The sequence below is a fragment of the Halichoerus grypus genome, chromosome 10 (genome assembly GCF_964656455.1).
Source record: "Halichoerus grypus chromosome 10, mHalGry1.hap1.1, whole genome shotgun sequence".
NCBI classification, from domain to species: domain Eukaryota; kingdom Metazoa; phylum Chordata; class Mammalia; order Carnivora; family Phocidae; genus Halichoerus; species Halichoerus grypus.
Genome location: NC_135721.1, coordinates 35,398,228 through 35,419,074, shown reverse-complemented (window position 1 = coordinate 35,419,074; position 20,847 = coordinate 35,398,228). Strand labels below are relative to the sequence as shown.

Genomic DNA, 20,847 nt, shown 5'->3' with positions numbered 1-20,847 from the left:
CAGGGGCTGGGGGGAACCAAGCATGCACCCCCCAAATGAACTCAATGAAGCCATGCAATTTGGTGCCTCATTTTTGCTGGAACAGCAAGGCCAAGGAGGGATGTGAACTTCCGCCTCACTGAGAAGAAGCAAGCAAAAATTTGAGAATTGAAAAGTTGTGAGTTACACCTAACAAGGGGGGGAAAAAGAAAACCGCGCTGGCTGGGCTCAATAATCAGAGTGGGAATGACAGACGACAGAATCCGTGGACATACGGCTAGATCCACAGAATTTACTTGGTCCAAACAGAGAATATAGAATGAAAACTGAACAGAGTCTCAGGGATCTGTGAGACCACAACAAAAAGACATTCTTGTCATCACAGTCCCAAAAGAGAGGAGGGACTGAGAAAATAGTCAAAGACATAATGGCTGTAAACTTCCCAAACCTGGCACAAAACATAAAACCACAGATTTAAGAAGCTGAGTGAACCTCAAAAAGGAGAAACCCAAAGAAATCCACGACTCATCATAATTAAACTTCTGGAAACTAAAAAACAAAGAAAAAAAAACCTTGGAAGGCACCAGGCAGAAATGACATAATACTTATGGGGGAACAACACTTGAAAGATGACAGACTTCTCATCTGGAGTAATGAAGGCCAGAAGGACGTGACAGGTCTTTTGAGTCCAGGAAAAAAACAAAACAAACAAACAACTATCAACTGTGAATTCTATATCCACTGAAAATATCCTTTTGGAATGAAGGGAAAACAAAGACATTCTCAAACACAGGAACTAAGCCTTGTTGCTAGCAGGCCTATCATTTAGAAATGACTAAAGGAAGTCCTCTGAACACAAAGGAAATAATAACAGAAGGCTTAGAACCACAGAAAGGAAAGAATATTGAAATGGGGAAAAGAGAGGAGGAAATATAATAAACTCACTTATTTCTCATAAGCTTCTTAAATTATATTTGATGGATGAAGCAAAAAATATGACACCATCAGATATGGTGCTCAATGTATATAGAGGAAATGTTTAAGACAATTATATTTGACAAGTGGGGCAGGTAAAGGGACCTAAAGGGATGTAAGGTGTCTACACTGCAGCTGAAATAAAAAAATCTTGATACCATCAATGCTAATAGATCATAACAAGTTATGTCTGTATATTGTAATACTTAGACAACCACTAAGGAAATTGTTCTAAACAATGTATATTTAAAAACACCACAGGGGCACCTGGCTGGCACCTGGCTGTCTGTGGAGCATAGGACTCTTGATTTTGGGGTTGTGAGTTCGAGCCCCAAGATGCATGTGGAGTTTCCTTAAAAAAAAAAATATATATATATATGCTACAAATAAATCAGGATGGTAAAAAATGTTCAAATAACCCACAGTAAAGTTTAAACAAAGAAACCCAGAAACAGAGGAAACAGAGACAATATAAGAGCAGACTTAAGCCTTAACACAGTAACAATTATCTTAAATGTAAATGATCTAAATATACCATTTAGAAGACAGATCTGATGGAGTGGATAAAAAAGTATTATTTGAAGATATGCTGTATACCAAAACTTACCTCAAATACAACATTATTAGGTTGGAAGTAAATGAATGGAAAAAAATATACCATGTAAAGACATATCATTATTATTTTTTACAAAAAGCAGGAGTGGCTATATTGACATCACATAAAGTAGACTCTAGAGCAATGATAAAAGGATCATCCAACAGGAAGACATTAACAATTCAAAATGTGTAAACACCAAACAACTGTGCCTCAAAAATACATGAAGTAAAATCTGACAGATTTGAAAGGAGAAATAGAGCCATCATTATAGTTGGGGACTTCAACACCATTTGTCTAAGCAATTGACAGAACTACCAGAGAGAAAATCAGCAAGGATATAGGAGAACTGGATAACACAATCAACCAATAAGATCTAATCGACACATATATAATGAACACTCCACACAACAGCGGAATACAGATATTTTTCAACACTTGTGGATCATTTACCAAAACAGACCTCAACAAATTTCAAAGGAAATAAAAACACATGAAAGTCAATGAAAATGAAAACATAATATACCTAGACATATGGGATGCAGTTAAAGCAGTAGTGAAGGGAAATTTATGGCACTAAATGCTTATAGTAGGAGAGAGGAAAGGTCTCAAAACATTACTCCAAGTTCCTACCTCAAGAAACTAGAAAAGACAAAATAAACATAAAGCAAACTAAAGAAAAGAAATAATAAACAATAAAACTGAAAACAGGAAAATAGAGAAAAATGAACGAAACAAAATGCTGATTTTAAAAAATGAAACCGATAAACCTCCAGAAAGACTGATAAGGATAAAAAAATAGGAAAACATAAATCATCAATATCTAGAATGAAATGGGCTATCATAACAGATCTTGCACCCACTTAAAAAGACAAAAAGGAAACAATATAAATACTTTATACACTCATTATTCAACGATTTAGAAGCAATGGACCAATTGCTTGTGGTTGAAAATCACAAACTACTAAAATTCAACCAAGATGAAAGAGACAACCTGAATAGTCCTACAAAAACTGAATTTGTAATTTAAACTTCCCCCCACCCCCTCCAAAGAAAGAAATCGGTCTACATGGTCTCATTAGAGAATTCTACCAAGCATTTAAAGAATTAATACCAATTTTACACAATCTCTTCTGGAAAAGGAAGGAGGAGAGACCATCTCCCAACTCCCTGTTAAGGCCCTGATCAAAACCAGAACAGTCTAAAAAGAAAACAGATAAATAGCTCTCATGAACTTAGGCACAAATACCCTCAATAAAATATTAGCAAATTCAATCCAGGAATGTATGAAATGAACTACACCTTGACCAAGTAGGACTTATCCCAGGCATGCAAGATAGATTAACACTGAAAATCAATGTAACTCACCATATCAACAAATTAAAATAAGTAAATTCATACATTTACATATATAAAGTAACACAGAATAAACATTTTATAAAATCCAACACCTATTCCATTCATAATAAGAACTGTCAGCAAGGATGTCTGCTCTCACCACTCTCATTCAACATAACACTAGAAATTCTAGCCAGCGTAACAGGGCAAGAAAAAGAAAATGCACAGAGGTCAGAAAGGAAGAAATAAAACTTCCTACATGCAGATAACATGTCTTCATAGAACTCCCAAGACATTTACAAAAAACTTCGTTAACTACTGAGTTCAGCAAGGCTCCAGGATACAAGAACACACAAACATGAACTGCATTTCTATATACTAAAAATGAATGTGTGGAAAATAAATTTAAAAATATAAAACCATTAATAATTGCTCCCAAGTGAATTAAGTCTAACAAAACATGTACAAGATCTGTACACTGAAAATTACAAAAAAAATACTTGAAGAGACATATCTGTTTATGGACTGGAAGACTCAACTTAGTAAAGGTGCAAATTCTCCCCTAAATTGATCTAGAAGTTTAACACAATTCCTATGGAAACCCCAGCAAGGTTTTTGTAGGCACAGACAAGCTTATTCTAAAATATAGATGAAAAGGCACGGGACCCAAGTTAAAATAATTTTGGAAAAAAAAATTAAGAAATAAAGTCTGAGGAATCACTGTATCCATTTCTATGGCCCAGTATGCAACTACAGTAATGAAGGCAGTGTGGTTTTGGCAGAGGAACAGATACATGGTTCAAAAGAACACAAACGAGAATGCAGAAAAAGATCCACAAAAACATGCTGATTTTTAACAAAGGTGCAAAAACAATTACAGTTGACCCCTGAACAACAAGGTCCACTTATAGGTGGGTTTTTTTCAATAAATACAGTAGAATGCTGTAAATGTATTTCCTCTGCCTTAAGATTTTCTCAACAACCTTTTCTTTCCTCCAGCTTATTATAAGAATCCAGTATACAATACATATAACACACAAAATATGCGTTCATCAACAGTTTATTTGTTAAGGCTTTTAGTCAACAGCAGGCCATCAGTAGCCACAGTAGTTAAGCTTTGGGGGAGTCAAAAGTTATGCATGGATTTTCCACGCACAGCGCCCCTCACCTCATGTTGTTCAAGGGCTAACAGTAGGTGGAAAAGGATAACAATTTCCATAAATGGTGCAGGAGCAATTGGGTACTTATAGTCAAAAAGAATAGACTTTGATCTATACCTCACACCTTACACACAAATTAACTCAACATGAATCACAGATCCAAATGTAAAATGTGAAACTATAAAACTTTTATAAAAAAATGTGAAACTATAAAACTTTTAGCCAAAAAAAAAAAAAAGGCAAAAATCTTGGGACTTAAGGCTTGGTAAAGAGTTCTTAGATGACACCAAAAACATGATCCATAAAAGGAAAAGCTGATTAACTGGACTTCACTAAAATTTAAAACTTTTGCTCTATGAAAAGGATGAAAAGACAAGCTACAGAGTGGGAGAAAATATTTGCAAATCACTTATCTGACTTGAATCTAGAATGTGTGAAAGCTCTCAAAAAGAGTGAAAGAGTCAAAAACCCAATCAATCAATTGGAAAATGAGCAAAAGACAGAAAACAGCCACTTCACGGAGAAGGGTATACACATGCAAATGAACACATGAAAATATATTCACCGCCATTAGCCAGGAGGGAAATGCAGATGAAAACTACAATGAGGCGTGTGTCAGAATGACTAAAAACAAATAGTGATGACACCAAATGCTGGCTAAGACTTAGAAAAACCGGGCCCCTCATACATTGTAGATGGGAACATAAAATGGTACAGCCATTCTTGCAAACAGCACTTAAAAAAACTAAACTACCGTATGATCCAACAACTGCACTTCTGGGAATGAAATCTCACATAAACGCAAAAACCTGCATGAGACTGTTCATGGCAGCAGTTTGTTGCCGTGGTGTGGCCTCATGGCCTGTCACTGGGTGAGGAGGCTTGACCAGGAGGCCTGTACCCTCGTTCTTCAACTGGCAGCTGCCAGAAGACGTGCCAGGGGATGCCGTATAACAAGCCGTGTGGGCTGGCTAGCCCTCCCCAAGTGTCTGCGGTGCCACGCCCCCACCAGAGCTTGCCAACAACCCGAATGTCCTTCGACGGGTCAATCCACTGTGGTACATCACACCGTGGAAGTCTACTCAGCAATAAAATCCAAGCAATTACTGACATACACAACACCATGGGTGGATCTCCATGGAATTATGCTGGGCGAAAAAGCCAACCTCTAAAGGTCACATATGACAGAAGTGTAGATATGCCTACAGATGAGTGGTTGTCAGGGGGTGGGAGCAGAAGGGAGGGAGCTGTGGCTACAAAAAGGTAGCATGCGGGATCCCTGGGATGGAATTGTTCAGTATCTTGACTGTAATGGTGATCACACACATCTCCACATGTGATAAACGGCACAGTAGTAAATTACACTCATGTACACACAAAGTGGAGTACATGTGGGACTGGTGAAATGTGAATAAGGTAGCTGGATTCTATCAATGTCACTTCTAGGTTGTGATATTGTACTACTACACAAGATGCTGCCACTGGGGGAAACTATATAAAGGGCATATCGGATCTCTTTTTTTTTTTTTTTTAAGATTTTATTCTTAAATAATCTCTACACCCAATGTGGAGCTCGAACTCACAACCCCAAGATCAAGAGCTGTAAGTTCTTCCAACTGAGCCAGCCAGGCACCCCAGGATCTCTGCATTATTTCTTTCAACTGCATGTGAATCTATAATTATCTCAAAATAAAAACATATAAAATTTAAAACGGCCTACACAGCTATCAATTACTAAATTTTGTTTGGAACCAGTAAAAAAAAAAAAAAATCTTTCACTTTTCTCACTTTCTATCCCCACTCAGGACCTATAAAGTGGATTGGCTTCTCTTGGTGTCCAAACTAGTGAGCCTGGGCCTAGAAGCCAGAACTGGGTCTTAGTAAAGACTACCATCAGGTTCCCAGGCAGTCTTGAGATGCCTGAAGAACCAAACCACCCCACCTTCAACTTTTTCAAAGCCCACATGTACCCTGGAGTTTTAAAAAAGTAAACCAAAACTGATGTTTATATTTGCCTAAAGAACGTAGCTATCAACAAAGCTCATTTAAGATACTTACAAGATTAGGTTAATTATCTTCGCTGTAAAGTCAACAAAAGCAATCAAAAGAGGAAGTTCCATGGAAATGGTGTGCTTTGTGTGGGAAGAATAAGGTCTGGCTCACTAAAACGCCACTGTATGTTCTAGCTCCCCCATCTGCAAAGCAGCCCATCCATATAAAAACAATGTCAGCCACAGATCTAATCTGACCTTTTTCTAGAAGGAACACTTTAAAAAAAGTAAAGGGGCGCCTGGGTGGCTCAGTCATTAAGTGTCTGCCTTCAGCTCAAGTCATGATCCCGGGGTCCTGGGATCGAGCCCCACGTTGGGCTCCCTGCTTGGCAGGAAGCCTGCTTCTCGCTCTCCCACTCCCCCTGCTTGTGTTCCTGCTCTCGCTATCTCTCTCTCTGTCAAATAAATAAATAAAATCTTTAAAAAAAATAAAAAAGGAAAAAAAATAGGTAAAATGAATATAAAAAATGTTTTATTTAATAGCCAACAAGCATATAAAAAGATACTCAACGTCACTCATCATCAGGGAAACAAAAATCTAACTACAATGAGAGATCAGTTCACACGATGGTTACTACCAAAAGAGAAGAAAATGTTGGTGAGGATGTGGAGAAATGGAACCCTTGTACACTGCTGGTGGGAATATAAATTGGTGCAACCACTAGGGAAAATAGTATGGAGGTTCCTCAGAAAATTAAAAATAGAACTACCCTATGATCTAGTGATTCCCTGACTACATATATATTCAAAAGAAATAAACGAAAAAATAATGAAAGTGTGATTTTGAGGAAATGTTTGCACATATCTGAAAGAAATGAAAGTATAATCTATGAGATGTTTGCACACTCATAGCCAAGAGATGGAAGAACCCAAGTGTCCACTGACAGATGAATCAATTAAAAAAGTGTGTTACATAAATACAGTGGAATATTATTCAGCTCTAAAAAGGAAGGAAAGGCTAATAATGATAAGGATGAACCTTGACATTATGCTAAGTGAAAAAAACAGTCACGGAAAGATAAATACTGTCTAATTCCACTTACGTGAGATATCTAAAACTGTCAAAATCATAGACACAGATAAAATGAAGGTTGCCAGGACCTGGGAGGAGGGGAAATGGGGAGCTGACATTTAATGGGTATAGTGTTTCAGTTCTGTAAGATGGAAAGTTCTGGGAGTGGGGTGCACAACTCTGTGAATATGCTTAACACTACTGAAGTGTACACTTAAAAATGGTTAAGATGGTTAAATTTTAGGAATTTTTTTTTACTGCAATAAAAAAATGTTTTTTATTTAACCCAATATATTCAAAATATCTCCACATCATTAATATGAAAACGACAGAGATTTTACATTCTTTTTTATGTACTAAGTCTTCAAACTTCCGGGTGAGCGGACACTAACAAGCCCATCTCCATTTGGACTAGTTGCATCTTCAGTGCTCAGCACTTACCTGTGGCATCCCTACTGGGCTCGTGCTGAGCTAGACCTCACCTGTCACCCCCATATGACAAACCTTATAGTTAGATCCAAATAACTAAAAATATTTTGGGGGGTGGGGTAGCACACAGGGTCTTTTTCTTGCTACCAGACTTTTTTTGAAATCTTATTTGTCCTCGGTTGGCTCTATGAAAGACTGATGGGCAAGACTCGAAACTCTGAACATCTCCTGAGCGTCTCCTCTTTGTCAGACCCTCACTAGGAGGGTCTAAGACATCGTGCCTCTCCTCAGAGGGCTCACAATCTAAAAGGTGGGTCAGACAATTACCAGCTCCAAGAGGAGTATGCCAAGATGTGGAGGAATACAAAGAACAACACAACTCCTACCTATGAACTCTTATGTTCCAGGGAACAAATATAAAGTTTAAGTCATTTGACACGTGGAAGTTGTTAATTAACTAGCTTTCACCCTGTTCACAATATTCACCAGCACATTCTGACCCTTCTCAACTCTTATTTCCAATTCCAATAACTACACCTTCAAAGTATGAATTTGTGCAGAATTCAGTACAATTTGTATTAAAAACACATATGGCATAAGCACACTCACCAGAAAAGGCACTCAGAAACCTACACCTCTGTCAATGATTTTGACTAAAATAATCGGTTATTCACTAAGAGAGCAAAGGTCAAGTTAATCCACCCAGGGTATAAGGAGACTAAAATTTGGTTCGTAAAAGTGAAAAAAAAAAAAAAAAAACACAACAGAAAACAAAAAACAAAACCGCTGTTTCTCATGGAAAAATATAATATTGTTTGAACATATCCAGAAAAATAAGGAATATGGAAGAAAATATGAAGGCATTTGTAGTATAAACACCTACTTAATGTACATCCCAAACAAGAATTTACTTTCTCGTTAGAACAAAGATGCAAGAACAGAACTGCAAGATCCACTGCTTTCTATCCCAACTCACTGAGCAGAAACTATTTGGTGAGTGAAGGAGCAGAAGCCCCAGGCGAAGGAGCACCTCTTTATAACCTCCCATTTGTGTTGCCCTGGCTAAAACCAATCATAAAGACTTCTTTGTGAAAAATGTATTTTGCAATAAATTATCAAAAGTCTCACTGAAGACCTTAATGGATATGGTTGAGTAAGGAACATTAAACAGGACCAGAAAGAGAAGAGAAGCAAAATTTATCAACTCAGCATATTTCAGTGGTCTTTAGGCATGGAACTATTAGAAGAATAACCAGGAAGAAAAGTTACAAACTACAAAGGCTGTCAATTTTATTCTACAGTTTAATAAAACTCATATCTGACTAAGTCTTCTCCAGTCCCCATTCATCCCCCACCCCAATAAACAAATATCCCCAGAACTTAATACTGAAAACTTACCTTGGTGCACTAACTTCAGATAAACTCCTTACACCTTATCATTTAATCCTGTGCATTAAAGTCTCAGTTATCATGCCAATCTACTATAAAGTTACACCTCGGGATCCATGACTTGACTTCACAGGTATAAACATAACTTTGCTTAATAATTTAGATTGTGATCTCTAAAGCTTTACATCTGTCATCTTGAGTAACGGTGCTTACCTTATAATAAGCTCACTAAACAGTATGTCACCATACATACCAAAACACACACACACACACACACACACACACACACACACACACACAAACTAGGTCACCCACTATTCCTGAGTAACAAGAAAAGAGAAACTGTTTCTGTGCATTAAGCAACCATCTGTAGAGGTGGATTCATAGGTCTGCAGGGAAAAACTATAAGGCTTCCCAAGGATCCTTAAAATACATAGGTTTTTAAAAATAAACACCATAAAGCCCTATTCCTTCACTGAGTAAGCAAGAATGCTATAGGTTCATATACTCAGAGTACTTACAATGGGCAGAAAAACATTTGCAAGCACCAACTTCTAAGGTTTAAATGAATTCAGGAGGGTAGTAATAGCTAAAGTAATAGTAGCAATAAAACTTCGAGTTCCTTTCCCTAAGGAGGGATCCCAATAAAGTCTATCTCAGTTTTTAGCAGAAGACACCTCGCCAACATGCATAGCTACTGGTGTTTCTGCCATCCCTGCTTGTTATTTTCCAGGTTTGCCCAACCTGACAAGTGACCAATCCTCTGAGGTTCTGACTCTGTAACATGGGGACAGACCCACACCTCTTCGAAGGTTGAGACAGAGCCCCACAGTACCTGCAAATGCAAGATTTGTCATTGTGTTCCAACAGTCAAGTAAGTGTCTAGTCTGAGGACTCCGTTTTAGTCAGCCTTTGGCAAAAGTGTGATCTACATTGTAAGGGAATCTACACTGGATCCTTAAGGAATAATGCTGCCAACTTATTTATATCTCATTAATGCAGGAAGGAAGGGCTTATCTGTCCAAATGGTAAGATTCTGGTGAATCCTGACCAAGATATTTTCCATTGGGGGGGAAGAGTGATCTGAATCAACACAACAACACAGATGTATTCCCTTACCAAGGTCACCAGAACTGAACATGCTCAAAGTCACATGCTGGGGGCTCAAGGGTCAAATCTAGCAAGCAGATGTTTTTATATGGCTTGCACAGTACTTTCAAAGTTCTAAGTTAATTGTCAGTGTCAAAACATCTTTGATGCCGGGATCTTTGGCACCAAAATCTGCACTCTTGGGTTATCTTGCACTGTACCATAGGAAAACCTACCACTCTGAGACCACACAGCCACAGATGGGGGCGCAGTCCTAATGCAGAAAGTGCAAATGCTCCCTAATCTGCCACAGTCCCCACCAGGTCAGCTCCCACACTGTCCTGCCAGATTTTCCTGGTTCAGACCCTAAAACGGGCTTTAATCCCTGAAATAGATACCCACAATCTAATCTTACTAGTACCATATCCAAAACCTCTGAGCAAACAAAAAATCAGCCCAAAGAGGAATCTGAGTAGAAAACAACCCATTTTTCTGGTTCTCTATTGGTACTGCCTTGATGAACCAGATCACTTTCTAAAAATATCATTTTTGAAAACAATTAACTTGTCTCATCTTTCTTCATACATCTGGTTATGTTTTTAAGCTATTTGCTGTATTTGACTGAGTCCCCTTCAAGCACAGTATCGTTGATAAGTAAGTCTCAGTGGTTAGAACAACACACACACTTTAATGAAGGCAGGCAGCAAGGATTACAGCTTCACTGCTCAACAGGCCTATACTATGTACATTGTATTGCTGCCACTAAACTTGGTAATGTAAAAAAAAAAAAAAAATACTGTTGGTTTGATGTCTTACTTGACACATCCTCCATTCCCATGAAAATATGGACTACATCAGTAAAAGGATTCTAAAAGGGAGTTTAGTTTAAATGCTACACACAGCCTTTAAGCAGATATGCAAACAACCACACATTAACTACCTCTTACCCAGGCATTGCTTACCCATTGCACTGAGGTAATGGTTGAAGGCCTGGCAAGGAGGACTTGGGGTTTGTGTTGATTTGTCACAACTCATGGGTGCCGGGCTCCTGTCTGTGTCAAAAGAGAAATACCCACTGGAGGATCGAGACAGCAGGGAGGATCTTCTCACAAAGATGAAAAGCGGGGATCTGGTAGCAAAAGGGCCGGGGCTGGCTGGTGGGGCCAGCGGGCCCTGAGGGCTGCCTTGGGGGCAGCGGTCCCCTTCGCCTTCAGGATTACCTTGCTGCTCTGTCTGTAGAGAGGTAGGGGCCCCAGGCCTGAGCTGAGGAGGCCTCTCAGCAGGCTGCAATTGTCCACCTTCTCTGTCACACTCAGAACTTACATCTGAAGGTTGCTTTGCCATTTGGTCTTTTTTTCTGCAAGTAAAATAAAAACTAAGATTATCTTCAGCAAAATAACAATTACAACAAATAACTAAATTTAGCCAACTTTCGCTGATTTCTTCACGATTTTTAGAACACCAAATACTTTAACATTAAGTCGTTAGTTCATATATTTCTCTGACGATCTTTCGAATAAGAATAAAAACACACCTCAAATAACAAAGGTACCTCTATCTTTGCGTGGAGGGGGGGAGGGACTAAACTTCCTGCCACCAAACAAAACACAATCACAACGTCAATGTGAGACCGGTGCTGTAACACACACACACACACAGAAAGTTTTTAGGAGAAGCATCTTGTGTTAAGTCTATTCCCATGTGCTCTTTGCTCAGAGCCGACTTGAAGAAGTCGGAAACTCCCAGCGGGCTCTGATTTCCCGGGATCAGATACTGCGCTGGAGCACAGGAGCGGGCGCAGATGCAGCGATTGCAGGCGGCTGGCCGCGTTCCCCACTCCGGCCCCATTGTTCTGCCGAAAGTGCTGAGGGCAGCAAGTCTGGGGAAGGTTTGGCAAGGGCCGTCAGTCGTAGTAAGTGCGTCACAATAGAGTTTGTAACTCGGAGCGCGGCTCGGCCGGGCTCGGGCGCTCCCCGCCCGCGGTCCCTCCCGCTCCCAGCCCGCGCGCCCCTCCTCCCGCAGGGGGCAGCGCGCCGCACCGAACCCGACAGAACTTCGGAATGCACCCACACTGTGAGGTGCACACCTCCAAATGGGGGGTCTCCCCAAAGCCGTCCCCGGGCGCCCCCTGCAAAGTCCCCAAGTAACTCCACACGCTAGGCGACACCGGGGCGCGCGGCTCCTTCACCCCACTGACCCCCCCTGTGAAGGCAATCAGGCCGAAACTCACGTCCGCCCCTTCCCTTCCGATCGTCGCGTCCCGGCCCGGGCCCCGCGGCGTCCCGCCCGCGTCCTTCGCCGACCCGGAGCCCCCTGACCGTCAGCACCAAGGAAGCGCGGGAGACAAAGCCCAGGACTCGCGTTCAGAGCCCCGGGGGCAGCGCAGAGCCGGCCTCTGGCCGCCCGCCCGCCGCCGCGCTCCGCCGGGCAGCCGAGGGCTCCGCGCGCCGCGCCTCTGGCCCGCGCTGCCCCGGCCGCCGCCGCCGGGAACATCCTCCGCCTCCTCCCGCTCCTCCCCTCGCGCACTGCGCCCGCCGCCGCCGCCGGCACCGCCGACCTCCCCGCGCCGCTGGCGCCGGGTGCCCGCGCTCCCAATTGGCCCTCGCGCGGTCGCTCCGCGCCACAGCCAATAGCCGCCGCCGGCGGGGGCGGCGCCTACGGGTCAGGCCGCCAAAGGCGAGGCGATTGTTGACAAACTCGCCTCCGAAGGCGGCCCCGGCCGCGACCGCGGCGGGAGTCTCGCGGACCCGAGCTGCCCCGGCTGCCCCGGCTGCCCCGGCTCCCCCAGCCCGCCCTGCCTCTGTGCCCGCCGGACGCCGCGCGAGCCTCGGCGGCTCCCACCGCCCCAAGTGGCCGGTCACCTGGAGACAAAGCAGGAGTCTCGCTCTCTCTCTGCACCCGCAGGGCCGTCCTCCGACCCCGCTCCTTGCTGCTGGCCGCCGACCCCCGCCCAGGCCGGGTGGACTGAAGACCCCAAAGGCAGTCCCTTCCCTTAGCTGCAGCACCCACCTTCCTCCACAGATTGCTCCTTTTTTCTCCCCGTACGCAGCGGACACGCTCCAAATCTAAGCGGCCACCACTGGCCACGGGCACGCACAACTGCGCGCACCCGTGACCACGGCAAACAACCAACACATCCACACCCCTGTCCCCCGCGGCCGACGGGTCTTCCATTACTAGCACGAACGCCGAGTAACAGGCCCCCGAGGGCACCGCACCGCCCGCCAGCACTGAGAGGGAGTCGGGGTGCCCGAGTCTCTACGACAGCCCGGCTCCACGGATGGAGCATGTTCTGCTTCCCGAGGCTCGTCCACCGCGTGTCCCCGGCAGTCGGAGGAGGCCCTCGGACTCTCGCTGTCTATGGATCGTGCGGCTGGTATCGTCTGCAGCGCACCCGCAGCCCGAGAGAGCGAACGCAGCAGCTGCCCTAAACCTCGGCCTGAATGGGTACAAGGAAAACGAGTCTCGTCAAATAACCACCGCAGTTCCGCAACGGGCCCGAGCCCCCGAGAAAAGCCAAGCCGCCAGACTAGCTAGTACCGCGCGGCCGCTGCTTGGGGGTCTCCGGGACAGGGCGGCGAGACTTGCCGGCCGGCCGCGCAGCCCAGTATCGTGGAGCCGGGCCGCAGCTCCCGGGACAGCGCGGAGAGCACGCGTTGCCTTTCCCAGCTGACCCTGAGAAGCTTCTCCACCTTCGCGCGGAATCCCGGGCCGAGCCGCACGTCTGCCAAGTGCCGTTAGCCTGTGCACGGACGACCCCTCACCAAACTGGACTTGCGCGGGGGAGGGAACCCGACCCGCCTGAGCGCTGCCTCCCGCCCAGCGACAAGTGGGACGGGTACGTGCATCTCTTGCCTGCACGTGCTCGGGCAGGGAACAGGAGGTGGAGCCGAGCTGGCTCCGGCGCTTGTCTTCCGTCGGCACCCGGCCCGCTCCCGGGGATTCGGAGGTATTTACCTTGCGTTTCTCAGTCCGAGAGTCAGAGTCAGACATTGGGGGGACGAGGGCCAGGGAAAGGGCGCCGAGGGGGTGGCGGCGGGAGCGGGGTGAAGCGAGCAGCCCGCGGCGATGCTGGCCGCAGTTGGGCTGGGGCGCGCAGGGTGACTGTGAGAATCCGGTGGCAGTGGTGGCGGCGGCGACGCAAGACGGAGCGGTTTCACAAGACCAAAACCTGGAGGCTGCGCCGAGCGAAGTGAAACCTGCACAGCCCTGCAGCTCAACTCAGACTGGCGGCCCAGTGCCGTCACCCAATCACCGCGAGCTCCGCCCCCTCTAAGTCCCGCCCCGGCGCGCGGGCAAGCACGCCCCGCCCTGCCGCGCCGTAGCCTCAGCCGCTGGCGCTTTCAGGCTCGAACAGGTAAAGGCGGGGGTGGCCCGGCCGGGTTCCCCCGCGCGCGCTGCCGGCCCTGCCCCAGCTGAGCGTGTTTACTGGAGTGACTAGGGCTGCTGGTGGCTTGTGCGCACCCACTCCTCTCCCCCCCCTCAAAGTGTACCCTTGCCTCTCCCCCATCCAGCAGGGGCCACTGCGTGCGCTTGGAACAGAGGGGGCGCTCCGGGCACACTGAACCAGGCCGAGCGGCCGCCGCCTGCGGAAAGCCTGAGGAGGCGCCCCTGAGCCCTTGATCGGCTTCGGGAATTTCTCAGCCGCTCTGGGGCAGGCGTGGGGACTGGGTTGATCCTCAAGAACGCCCGGGTCCAAGGTTGGGCAGCGAACGTCGGAGCTCTCCTCTCTCCCAGAGTCTGGGGTACTGGGTGAGACCCCGATGTGCAGGGCTGCTCATCCTCTTCCTCGCCCTCGCCTCACGCGGTAGTCTTAGGCGCCCTCCTCATGCCACCTGGCAGGGGCACCTAGCTTTTCTGCCGCGCCGAGCCTCCGGTAGGAGGCAGAGCCCTTAATGGGGAGAGTGGAGAAAAAGGCAAGAAGTGGATCCCCGGAGGCGTCTGTTCCGCAGCCCGGGTGCGAAGGAGGAAGGCACCGCGCGGAGCAGGTAAAATAGGGAAATGAAAAAAGAACTCGAAAAAAAAAAATCCTTTTAAGAAGAAGAAGAAAAAAAAGACCCAGAGGAATCTCGGCCTTCAGGTGGGAGAGAAGATATCCGCTGGGTCGGGGTCCTAGAGATTGGTTAGGCTTTCAGAGAACCGCCCGCGAGGCGCGCTGAGGCCAATGAAGGCGCGCGCGCAGGGGAGTGGTGTGGGGAGCGAAGTACCCCCCACCCCTTCTCCCTGCGCGCCCCCACCCCCTTTCTCCTTGGTGCCCGCGGCCCCACTCCCACTCCTGCTCCGGGGACTGGTACTCCTCTGGGTCCGCACCCTCATGTGTTCTAATGTGGGTCCTAAGTCCCCACCCTTACCCCCTCCTGCGCTCCCCAGGCTAGGAGACAGCCGCGGCTGGGAGTGGGGGCAAGGTCGGTCGGGAGATGGAACATCCTGTCACGGGGGAGAGCTGGTTAGATGGAATAGAGAAACCCAAGTTAAGGATCCCCTAAAGTCTCTCCCTCCCAGGAACCAAGAAGGAAGGGTCCTCAGTTGCAGAGGAGCAAATCAGCGAGGCGTTGTCCCGCTGTTGGCCACCTCGATCAGGGTTTTATGCTGCATAAGCAGGTATGGAACGTCGGGAAGACAGCACAGCCCCTGGTTAAACAATTCTCATCGCATCCTCTGGCGAGTCCTGAGCGAGGTGTAGGAGGCCAGGGGTTCCTGGGGCGACTCAAGGACGCACGCCGGGTTCTGCCCCGGGATTTCGTTGCAGGAGGGAAAGGACAGGGCATGGACGCGGCGAAGTGGACGCAGAGGCTGGATGTCTACCCTGACGGTGTCTCGGAGCGGTTGCCCTCGACCTTAGGTGGGCTCCGGTGAACTCTAAGCCTTAGCCGCCGGGCCTAGCACCCGGGGGGAAAACAACAGAACGGCGCCGGCTGGGAGCCCCAAACCCGCCCGAGTGCTCCGAGCTCTCCGTGGGGTTGGGCGATGCAGACAGGGACAGGAAAAGAACCACACAGAAGAAAACCCTAGTGGTTCTCATCTGGTCTTGTGCAGCTCCGCCGCCCCCGCGTCGTCTGCTTTAGCGACCCTGTGAACACTTTAAAAAACAAAGGCATCAGGGAAAGCTACCGGTTAAGCACTCTTATTTGGGGGCACAAGGAGGAGGTCGGCTCGGAGTCATGCGACCCAGGCTGTGCTGGGGAGCTTTCGCAGAGCTCTCCGCGGCGGGTGACCCTTAGCCCTTCCCGCCCTCTCCCGCAGGGTCCGGAGGTCCTCTGGATACCGGGCCACAGCCCAGAGAAGGGACAGTGTGGAAAGGGCAGTTGGGCGTTAGGTCTCTGCTCCGGTCCTGGATGTCGCCCTCGCGGACGCGAGCAGAGCTATACTCACTCCTGCCTCTGCCACGAGATGTGGAGAGGGAGTAAGGAGGATGGCTGGGGCTGAGAGAAAGGTGCAAAAGTGAAGTGGGGCAATCGGGATCTGAGAAATGGGATGGGAACTCTACGGCCCTCGCCTGGGACCACAGGCGTTGCCTGCGTGGTCTCTCGGAGTTCCGAAATCAACTTAACTGCGGTGTGCTGCCCTAGCCCGCCTTCCCATCCTCGGCAAGGAGCCCGAGCGCCTTCCCGTCAATCAATGTCTTTATTAAACTTTGTTATCTATGCTCCTCTAAAGAACAGATTACAATTTCATATGGTAAAAGTATTTTCCGCACCTTGTCTTACGGTCCGGAAGCCGCCTGCCTGGGAGGACAAGCCGGAGTTCGTGCTCTGCTGAGAGCAAAACACCAGGCGCACACTCCCCTTTCCCAGTCTGTGCGTTTCCTCTAACACCCCCAAGGGGTTCTGATTCACTGGAAAAGCATCGCTTGCTGAACTGAAACTTTGCCCGCGAGTGTTTGATTTTTATGCTTTGATTTTTTTTTTTTTTCACGCAGCACCAATGCGTTTTCCAAAATCACTGTAAATCTGAGTCATCACTGACCGCCGGAGACCTTTGGTGGCACCCGGGTGTGGGGCGCGTTCGCAGGGGAGTCCAGTGTCTAGGGAGATCCAGCGCGGAAGCTGGGAGAGGTTGCTGCCGGCGGGCGGGGTTACATAATAAAGCCCTGTGTTCCGGGCTGCCGCCTGGCTCCCTTTCCCAACAGCCCATCGCGCATCTCGCCAGCCTCAGTGAGAACCCTGCCTGCTCTGCGACCCAAATCCCCGAGGGCCGAGGCCCAGCGCATGCCAGGCCGGCCTTGGCCCCAGTTCCAGGCGTCAGAGAAGCTAGTGTCGTGGCAGCTGCGAGCGAGCCACCACCCTTCGCACCACGCCCGCTATAACTTGGCTTCCAGCTTGGGCGGCTGAAAGCGCGCCCCTTCTCGGGGCTCGGGTTGCAGCGGTGCTGGGTAGAAGGCCCAGGCGGCCTGCGCATTGGTGATTCCTGCGATTGGTGCGTGGAGGGAGGTGTGTGGAATGTTAAAGGCAGAGATCACCCTCAGGGCGTCATCCTTCACCGTGTCGCACAAATCCAGCAACTGCAAAACAACACAAAGTGACAGGTCAGATGCTGGCTCACTTACAGCGCGGGGCGCCATTGGCTTTGTGCCAACTCCCAAGTACCCCACAGGTAGCCACTGGGGAAACTAGTTCCCCTTTGGATTTCCCGGGACCCAGGTGGGTGGAGGCCATTGGTCTTGAATAACCTTCACATACCTTATCATCTTAGAAATGCCTAAACCTGTAGCACCTGTCTGGCAGAAGCCCGTTTCTTCCAAACAGGGTTGGGTCCGGCTCCAAATTAGATGGAAATCTCAAGACCTAGGACTGTGAGAATTTATCAACGTTCCCCTTGCCAGCCCTGCCCTCCCCTCTCCAGTCCCCATCATTTTCCTCCTCTTCACCTCTGGAGTGCCTGGGGTGCCACCCTCTGGCTCACAGAGGTAACTGAACAGGAAGAGCATCAGACAGGTGAACCAGTGGAGACATGCCCCAGTTCTCCCCAGACTAGCGCCTTCCCACCTCTGGCAGCAGGCCATGGTTCCTGAAATGCACGCACAGTGGGACTGGGGATACTGAGACCAAGCACTGGCATCTCTGTGCACCTTCCACTTGGCTGCTACAGGAAATCAACCTGCAGTTAAAGAGAACACCAAGGAACCTGGCAGATACCTTCCTGTATTTTGATAACCATTGGAAGGCACAGATAAGACATCTCAGCAGAAGGGTGGGGGAAACGTAAGCTAGTGATTTTGGAGGAGGTGCATTGGGTGTATTTTAATTTCATTTTCCATGGTTTAGGTGCCAGTGCATTTTTTTTTTTTAATTCCCAGGGGAAAAAAAAGCTATCAAAAATAATAGATTGTTTTTTCTAAAACTCAACAAGGACAAGACAGAGGGACTGCTTTCCTTTCCCATAACCAGCTGCACACTTTATTTTTCAAGTTTTCAGCCAGCCATAAATTTCTTTCACTCACCAAATCACAGTTAGCCCCCAGGTTTTCATGGTTTATTTTTATGGTCTTAAAAACATCACTTAACAACAGCCCCACCTTTGCTGCCCTCACGGTGGTGGTCATTACTGAGCTACACTAAAACTGTAAAGAGCACAGTTCCTTTAAAGTAGACCAAAATGCCATTTCAGGTATTCAGAGACAATGGGGGGCCCCCAAAACGGGCTGGTGTAGGGTAGGGGAAGAGCATGAATTTTAATAGTCTAACAACATATCTTCCTTTAAATGTGCTCTATTACATCAGTAATTTCTAATGAAAACCTTCATTCTTTACACACTGTGGTTAAGCATCATAAAATCAGTAGTGAAAAGACTTTGATCATATTCGCAAGATGCACTATGATGAACTTTCACTGACCAAGATTTCAAAGTTTGTAATTAGTACTCTTGACAAATCCCTGACTAATCTGTCAACTCTCAAGATCTTTACACACTTCAAAACCATGAGATGGTGTACAAGTCCTTAAACCTTCTACATATTGTAATTTCATTATTCAAGATAACTTTCCCTTTAGGTTTGCATCATGAAACTCAACCAATTTTTGTCATATATTCAACAATGGCGGAGATTCAGTTATTTGAATGAGCGTTATGTGGAAGAGAGTATGGGTTTGGTCTGTCCAAACACAGAACAAGCACCCAGAGATAGCAATTGCAGGAGGCAGAGTTCTGTTCAATATTTTTACAACTTGAAAGACAAGAATAAAGTAGATTTTTTAAAAAGGATCCAATGGCAGAAGAAGAGGATTTCCTTTCTCATAAGTGTTCAGGGAGTGACCCTTTCCAATGACACTCTAAAAGAGGAATGCTGCATGGAAGGGGAAAGCCATGTGTTGACTGCTAAGATTCTTTGTAATCTTAAAATTCTGATGCTGTCTCAAATACTCTGTGCTTACTCCATTTGTGACAGGCTGCAGCAGGCCGATTAGTGTCCAGGTCCGAGGATCAGGCATCACTCCTTATATGTAACAAGTTTGACTCTGATTCCAGGTGTTCTCTCACCTCTGCCGGTGAGGATGATCATTATTAGTATTGTCTTTCCCTTACAAAGTGCAGTACATACTGGAGTCCTGTCCTATGGTACAGATTGTGCTGGGCATGGGAGATTTAGTGAGGCACACTGTGGACATAGGCCTCCTGTATCGAGGAGATAATGTTGAAGAATTTTAAAGACTTTACAAACAGGATCCTCTTAATACAAAATAAACTTAGGTAGCTATCATAGCATTTATTATTATATATACAGTAATTTTTCTTTTTTTCTTTTTTTAATTACCAGGAAGCCCCATAGGATGAAGCAAAGCACAGGCATACCTCAGAGATATTGCAGGTGCAGGCCCAGACCATGACTATGAAGCAAATATTGCAATAAAATGAGTCAAAGGAACTTTTTGGTTTCCCAATGCATCCCAAAGTTATGTTTACACTACAGTGTAGTCTGTTGAGTGTGCACTGGCATTATGTCTCAAAAGCAATGTACATAAATTAATTAAAAAATAGTTTGTTGCTAAAAAATGCTAACCATCATCTGAGCTTTCAGCTAGTCTTATTCACTGATCACAGATCACCATAACAAATATAATAATGAAAAAGTTTGAAATATTACAAGAATTACCAAAATGTGACACAGAGACACAAAGTGAGAAAATGCTGTTGGAAAAATGGCATCGATAGACTTGCTTAACACTGGGTTGTCACAAACCTTCAATTTGTAAAAAACGCATTATCTATGAAGCACAATAAAACAACGTATGGCTGTACTATTAAATTTTAGTTTTATTACCAAACATATACCCACATAATATAAGCACAAAAATGGTGCATATTGTAGCCTCCCCCTCGCCCCCCCCACCCCCGCCCCATTTTGCCAGTATGTGACCCAACTGTGCTGGACAAAGCATCCCAAGCCCACCCATCTCTTAACAAAGAAAACTCATCAGCTTTGGAGGATACACCAATGAATAGGTGCCCTTTAAAAATAAAAGAGCATGAACAAAGTTATAAATTCTTATAGAAAAATTTTAAAGGACAGACCCAAAGCATTGGCAGTATTGCTCTAAAAATAAGGACATAAGATCCACTAGAACTATCCAGGAAGTGGGATTTGAGAATGTCTACTTGGAAGAAAGTGGACGCACTCAACAATCAAGGGACAGTGAGTGGACAGGTTAATATGTGGATTTTCCGGGGGAAATTTATAACATCAATTTGGCTTCCCCGCCCCCACCTAGTTACAGTAGGTTCTCTCTTTTTTTCCCCCTCTTTACCATCCCAGCATTATCCTTATTTCAGTTGGGAGACTAGGATGGTCTAGAATGGGCAGTATCTAAGCTTTACAGCCTTCTAAACAATAA

The 20,847-nt window shown here is 46.3% G+C and overlaps 2 protein-coding genes across 10 annotated transcripts in view; both read right to left on the bottom strand.

Moving 5' to 3' along the window:
• BCL2L11 (BCL2 like 11) overlaps nt 1-14,231 on the bottom strand; it is a 145,031-nt gene extending 130,800 nt beyond the window's left edge. For 3 of the 9 annotated variants that reach the window (XR_013441684.1, XR_013441682.1, XR_013441683.1), the window contains exons 1-2: nt 12,248-12,511; nt 10,980-11,374 (exon numbers count right to left, since the gene is read on the bottom strand). Coding sequence is in view for 6 of the 9 variants with exons in the window: in XM_078056282.1 (XP_077912408.1) it covers nt 10,980-11,374; nt 12,248-12,510 (658 nt within the window). In the remaining 3 variants the exon portion in view is untranslated. Of the gene's footprint in view, nt 1-10,979; nt 11,375-12,247; nt 12,534-13,974 lie in introns of those variants that run through there. The other 6 variants (XM_078056283.1, XM_036106485.2, XM_078056285.1 and 3 more) reach the window with 5 other exon arrangements.
• A 2,318-nt stretch (nt 14,232-16,549) lies between these two features.
• ACOXL (acyl-CoA oxidase like) overlaps nt 16,550-20,847 on the bottom strand; it is a 348,558-nt gene continuing 344,260 nt past the window's right edge. Inside the window, exon 19 of the mRNA XM_078056280.1 lies at nt 16,550-17,518. Within this exon, the coding sequence (XP_077912406.1) occupies nt 17,318-17,518 (201 nt within the window). The 3' untranslated portion in view covers nt 16,550-17,317. The remainder of the gene's footprint in view (nt 17,519-20,847) is intronic.